General features: G+C 35.9%; 1 protein-coding gene across 4 annotated transcripts; it reads left to right on the top strand.

Annotated features, from left to right (window-relative positions):
* The first annotated feature begins 213 nt into the window (after positions 1 to 213).
* On the top strand, positions 214 to 6,065 carry LOC121242674 (protein C2-DOMAIN ABA-RELATED 4-like). 4 transcript variants are annotated; one of them, XM_041140594.1, is made up of 4 exons: positions 214 to 255; positions 639 to 862; positions 4,834 to 4,929; positions 5,562 to 6,065. In XM_041140594.1, the coding sequence occupies exons 2-4, from the start codon at positions 710 to 712 to the stop codon at positions 5,850 to 5,852; spliced, it is 540 nt and encodes a 179-aa protein (XP_040996528.1). In that variant the 5' UTR covers positions 214 to 255; positions 639 to 709; the 3' UTR covers positions 5,853 to 6,065. The 4 variants fall into 4 exon arrangements, with proteins under 4 accessions (XP_040996528.1, XP_040996527.1, XP_040996530.1 ...); XM_041140593.1 differs by lacking the exon at positions 214 to 255 and adding an exon at positions 399 to 556; XM_041140596.1 differs by lacking the exons at positions 214 to 255; positions 4,834 to 4,929 and adding an exon at positions 456 to 556.
* Positions 6,066 to 6,476: the final 411 nt, after the last annotated feature.

Below are 6,476 nucleotides of genomic sequence, written 5' to 3'. Positions count from 1 at the left end.
TTAGTATTTTTGTGTGTTTTTTTATGTGTTTTTTTTTTTTAGTTTTTTTTATATAGATTTTTTTAACAATTTTAAATATTTTAAAAAATAAAAAAATTCATAATATTATTAAAAAATATTTTTTTAATCATGAAGTTTTTATTTTACTTCGTGATTAATGAAGTATTTTTTAATAATTTTTTTTATTTTATGATTAAGAAATTCATAAGAAAGCGACTGCGAGTGAACACTCGAATATTTTTCTGTCTCTCACCGGTGGGGCCGATTCTCATTTCTTTCACTTCGTGTCTTTCTCCATTGTATTTACTTTTTATTTTTATTTGTTCGTACTAAATTCAAGAACACATTTCGATAAAAATCATATTAATAAATCAGACAAGAAAATAATAAATTACCCTGGAAGAAGCTTCCTTTGAATATAAATAAAATCTAAGGAAAAAAATACCATAATAATAACAACAATAATTTTATTGTAGTAATGCTTTTGTATGGACATCACATCACATGGATGATGGATTGGAAAGCTGATATTAATTATCGTGAAGAATTTTCAGCGGTTGAATTTATTAGAATTTAACCAGAAATGCAATGAGAATTTCTTTTTATTAATGACGTAAAAATGGTTTTTGTGGGGACAGGGGGTTGAGAATTGGAACTGGTCTGGTTGGTTGTATACAAAAGTGAAGGTAAGGAGGGAGACGCAAAGGATATGACAGATTCTTCAGCCGCCGGAGGCCGGTCTTCGTCCCTAATGGACAATTTGCTCGGACTCCTCAGGATTCGCGTCAAGCGTGGCGTTAATCTCGCCGTCCGCGACGTCTGTAGCAGTGACCCTTACGTTGTCATCAAGATGGCCAAACAGGTCTTAATTCCTTTGATCCTTTCTTTTTCTCCTCCTCACCACACACACCCCGCAAAACTGCTTCTTTTTATATTGGGTTTATTTCTCTATCCAGATTTGGGTATGTTTTCCGTATGATTCTTGTGTTAAAAACTATCAGCTTTCTTGATTCCTTTCTTAAATACTGCGTGGTCTGAAGTTTTCTTGCAGGGAAAGATATAATTCAAAAAGAGTAAAAGTATCCGACCAAAACCATGTCTTACTTTTTTTTTAAGGATCTGTACATGTTTTCTGCTCTCTCTCTCTCTCTCTCTCTGTTGCTGCTTTATTTATTTTATCATATAAATGTTTTACTTATTGATTGTTGCAAAAGCGATCAACTTTGCGTCCATAAAGAAGAGAATGTTTGAGTTTCACTAACAGCTGGAATCTTTTGAGAATGACATAACTCAACAATTGTGTTTTAATGACATCTTAACTTAAAAGAACTTTTAAAAAAAAAAAAAAAAAAAACAACAAAGATAAGGGCCTTTAAGTTCTTTAACCTTAACTCAGGAGCCACCTTCTTTTATCAACCTAAAATTAGTGTCGTTACTTTGAGTTTTTGATGTCTCAAATTAAGAACAAATGAAGAGGAAAAAAAGAAGAGGATAATTATAGCGTTGAAATCAGAATATATTGCTCAGTTGTGATATTTATTCAATATAGTTATGACACACTAACCTTTTACCTTGATGTGCTGGTGGAGACATGCATAGATGGTGCGGTGTTAGGAGGTGAGTTTTGATCGTTTGTTCATCCTAACGAGCATATATTGGATGACGGGTTTTTGGTGGAATTTTGCTCATCTAAAGAGTCAGGTGGTGTAGTGGATGAGCATTGTCTAAAGGTCTATGGGGGAAACATATTTTTGAGGTTCCCTGGGTGTGCATGAAATGCTATTATGCACATGGTCAGATGTATTATATGAAATAGGAATAAAAGATGGTAAAATAGTGGTATTATCTGTAGGAACATTTGTCTGAACGAAGTCATCCTTACCAGGAAACAGATTCTCGTCAAATATCACATTCCTTGAAATAAGCTCAGTTAGTTAATGGATCTAAGCAAGGATACCCTTTATCAAATGCACTATATCCTAAAAAGTTAGAATACTGTTTGCTGCGCTATTCTAACTTGTGTTAGTTATAGGGTCTCAATAGTGGATAACGAGCACAGCCAAAAGACCTCAAGAAGGTACATTATTATCCAAGACTGGCGTGTGCAGTGAGTTAATTAAATAGACTGCTGTTTGGAGTGCATCCACCCAAGAACGTGAAAGCAACATTAATGAATGAGCAAGAAGGACTAGTCTTGTTTTAACTCTGTGACAGTGTTTTCTTTCCACTATACCTTTTTTTATTAGGAAAAAAGGGTAGGAGAGGGCAATTGGAGGTGGCCTCCCTACTTGGATGCGACTATAGTAGCACCTTACTGGTGGGAAGTCTCTGGCGCTCCCTCAAGTAGAGTTTGAGTCATAGCCTAAACCTGGCCCCACTAGAAAATTTAATAAGTCATTAGGCGGCTAATACTAATAATCTAAGGGGAATCCATATTCGGATTCAAACCTAGGACCTAGTACATGCTAAACCATATGGGAGTAACCCAAAACCATTGTGACACCACCCTTGGTGGTTTGTATCCGCTATACCACTGTTGAGCAATATGCGGATAAGAGATTTTTGTGTAAAATCCCATTGGAAGACAATTATTACTGAAATTGAGTTCAAAGATATTTACTGCTACTGTCAGTTTGAAACTGTTTAATTCTATTGGAGAGCAAGATTTCAACCTAATTCTTTTAAACCCAAAACCGGAGTCTTATTAATGTGACGAAACAAAGAACTATATCAGGTTTGTTTTTAAAGGAAAAGATTCACGAAGAACAAAAAGTACTCATTAACGGAAATAACTTGAAATTTTAACCATTAACAGATTGAACCAATGAGGTCCATCCATTTGAATTAATTATTTTCAAAGCTGAACTGGATGACCACGTGGATTTAGAAAAGGCAAGATGCTTGTGTTTGGCCAACTGACATGGCTCACACAAGGTACACACATAGACTTGGAAACAATTTTCACCTGAAACTGGAAGAGTCCGTTTGAAGAATTTTGAGAACTTGATTTGAAGGATGGCCTATAGTGCCAAGTGGGAGTTGTTTTGTTGCCGAGCAAAGCTTTGTATGGAACTTAGATTTGTAGAGGCAGATGGACTGCATGAAATAGTCTTAAGAAGGAATCTAGTGATTGTTGTGTTAAAGATAGTAGAACCGGTATGTTATGGCTGGCTAGCCCCATTTTTAACAGTTTTGGTGTCATCACCATTGTAAGGTTGTTTAAAGACAAAGTGTTTACTCTACCAAGAACCAGCTATGGCTACATGTTGATTGGCTCCACTATCCATGAACCATGATTGATCCTCCATAGAAGCATTTTTCTGAGCTGGAGAAGTTTCCTTTGTAGGAGAAATACATAGGGTGATTACCATCTAAAACCTGCTTATTGATTTTACTGCAAATCTAGAATCATGCTGTACCTCTTTTCTGCTTGCTTCGATTGTTTGAGAATTGCTGCTGAAAGTTTTGAGTGCAGAGGATTTTTTCTGATTAGAGAATTTTCGGTGGGAGTCTCTAGGTATTTTGCTTGAACTTCCTATTTGGTCCGCCATTCTTCTGATTGAAGAAAGCAACTTGACCCACTTCAAGAGCTATGGATTGAGTTTGATGTTGACTTACAATGAGAGTCTCATAATTCAACAATTCACTCTGAAATTCTGTGAAATTCATATGCTTATCGTAGTAGAAAGATTAAAAGAAGCAACAAAGGGATGATAAGCAACATTTGATCCACCAATAACCTTAGATAGATGGTCATCTTTGTCAACTTTAAATCCAAGTGCTCAGCACATTTCTTTGATCCCTGAGTTAAATTCTACAACTTTCGCTTCAAGTAGGACACTCTGGATCATGAGTGAGACATATTGGTTTGCCAAGGCTGCACAAACCTGGCGTGAGGGATTTAGCCCATAAACCAAGCACAGCACTCTTTTGGACAAAGTAGCAATCATCCAGCGAAGTAACAGCTGATGCTTTTGTTCCAGAAACTAAACCATTCAAGGTAGTAGTCACCTTACCTTCATCATGAAATCGGTTCTTAGAAGGACAAGATTCTGTGCCATCCAGAATACTCAACAAATTGTGGTTGAGCGGGATTGGTAAAAACTGACAATCACGTCAAGTAATTAGTGAAGTCATTTCGATATACGATTTTATTTTGTTTCAATTTTATTTATTATCCCTCATCTGGAAGTAACCTTTTCTTTCCTTGGGCAGTCCATCAAGTTTGATTGAAACCGAATGGGCTATGTTAGGAAAAGTATAGCTGGAAGAAGCAGGAGAACTTGATGTGGCCATGGGGGAAAATATTTTAACAATGGTTAGCCCACATTGATACCATTAAAAAATTTAGAAGTAAAACGTGGCTGGCCAAGATGACCAAACTGTATATTCTTTTATCATTATATGGACAATGATTACATCGACTCCAACAACCGTTTCTATCTGTTACACCAGATTAAATGTACAGAAAATATTCGCAGGTGTACAAAGGAAATAGAGGGAATGTTAATAACAACTGCTTTTATCCTAGCAGATAAGTCACAATGGGAGATATCAATCTGATCGTTATCTTTACTGCTATGCTGAACGGATGCGCTGGAGTGAGTTGAGTGACTTGGTGTGGGACTAGATTGAGCTGGATGACTTGTAACGAGACTCTTGGCTTACATATACTATTTATTGTTCCTTCCACTTATAGTTGTTCAATTATATGTATTGGGCTAGCAAGATGGTTCATTAATTTTTAGTTTGTATCATAAATTTTCTATGTAGTAATTTTGGACAACTTTCTGTTCAGTTCTAATTACAATTAAGTGTGAACATTTGATGCAGAAACTCAAGACAAGTGTCATTAAAAAGGATGTTAATCCTGAGTGGAATGAAGATCTAACTCTGTCAGTTACAGACCCTAATCTTCCAATCAAGCTGGTAAGTATTTTGTTCACTGCCCACGTTTATCAAAATATGAAAATCCTAATAGAAACCTTTTAAGCTTGAAAATGTGGTGCTTTGTATACTCAAAAAAGAAAGGATCACTTTGTATTGTGACTTTAATTTTTGTGCTACTCTAATGGTGCTCTTAGAATTTTGGTCAACTTGGGAGCAAAGTACTGGATCCTTGAAGAATGTTGGACTCTGGTTTGTTTACAAGACATCAACTACAGGAAACAAGAGTTTTTGAGTACTAACATGTCTGGTGACTGCAATCCTCCTAAATAGAACGCGTTCTCATCCCTATCAAATTCATTATGGTTGAATCACATGTATGAAGCTTTGCTATTTAGCTAGAAGGCAATAACAACACTAAACAATTCACTAGCCCATAATTTGATGCTGTAAAATCTACCTTTTAGGTAGAAGTGACTTGTGTAGAGTGAAAAAGATAAGGGGCCAACGTCCTGTACATTTATGCTCTTGTTGATGGCAAATATGGTAAAAGCCACTCGATAGCTGTTCATGTCTTGGGCTTTTCTCTCTCTTCCGTCTTCCACTTTTCTATGTTGTTTCTTATGCTTTATACCTATTTATACGTCAATGGTCATTGTTTCTTGTGATTGCAGACTGTTTATGATCATGACACATTCACCAAAGATGACAAAATGGGAGATGCCGAGTTTGACATCAAGGATTATGTAGATGCCTTGAGGATGAATTTAAAAGACCTTCCAAGTGGCACCATAATCAGAAGAGTACAGCCAAGCAGGCAAAACTGCTTGGTTGAAGAGAGCTGCATAACATGGAACGAAGGCAAGCTGGTCCAAGATCTCTGCCTCAGATTGAGAAATGTGGAATGTGGGGAAGTGGAAATCCAATTGCAATGGATTGATCTTCCTGGTTCCAAGGGTTTGTAAAGTATGTGTACGCTCCTTTATTTGCTTTCTTTCACGTGTTGTGTGTGGGATGGCTTCAAGCTTTTACAACCCTGCATCTTGTGATTTCCCCGTACATAGGACGTGTGATGAACTTGGCTTGTATGCTTTCATGTTTGGCTATTTGTATCCAGTTTGTAGCTCATTATGTAGGTTTGAACAATTTTTGGTGTTAATGTTACCAAAATTACTATATCGCATGTGCTCTATCATCGTTTGCTGTGAATCCAGAGGATGTTTGGGGAATGAGACGAGATGAGATGAGATAAGAATATTGTGAATAGTAGTAAGATGGTTTATGAATAGTAGTGAGATAGTTTGAGATAAGTATTTATTGGGTTTTGGAAAAGGAGAGAAAAAATTGAATAAAAAATATTATGAAGTTAAAATATTATTAGAATATAATTTTTTAATATTATTTTGTTTTAAAATTTGAAAAAGTTGAATTGTTTTTTGTTTGAAAAGTTAGGAACGTTGTAATGATTTGTTTGAAAGTGTTTGTATTTGTATAATATTTGAAAGGAAATGAGATGGGATGAGATAGGATGGGATGAAAAATGTTTCCAAACATCCCGAATCTGTAAGGTGCTTTGCTAATTACCTGTA

Source organism: Juglans microcarpa x Juglans regia, chromosome 8D (genome assembly GCF_004785595.1).
Source record: "Juglans microcarpa x Juglans regia isolate MS1-56 chromosome 8D, Jm3101_v1.0, whole genome shotgun sequence".
In the NCBI taxonomy this organism is placed as follows: Eukaryota; Viridiplantae; Streptophyta; class Magnoliopsida; order Fagales; family Juglandaceae; genus Juglans; species Juglans microcarpa x Juglans regia.
This window is presented reverse-complemented; position numbering and strand designations above follow the sequence as displayed.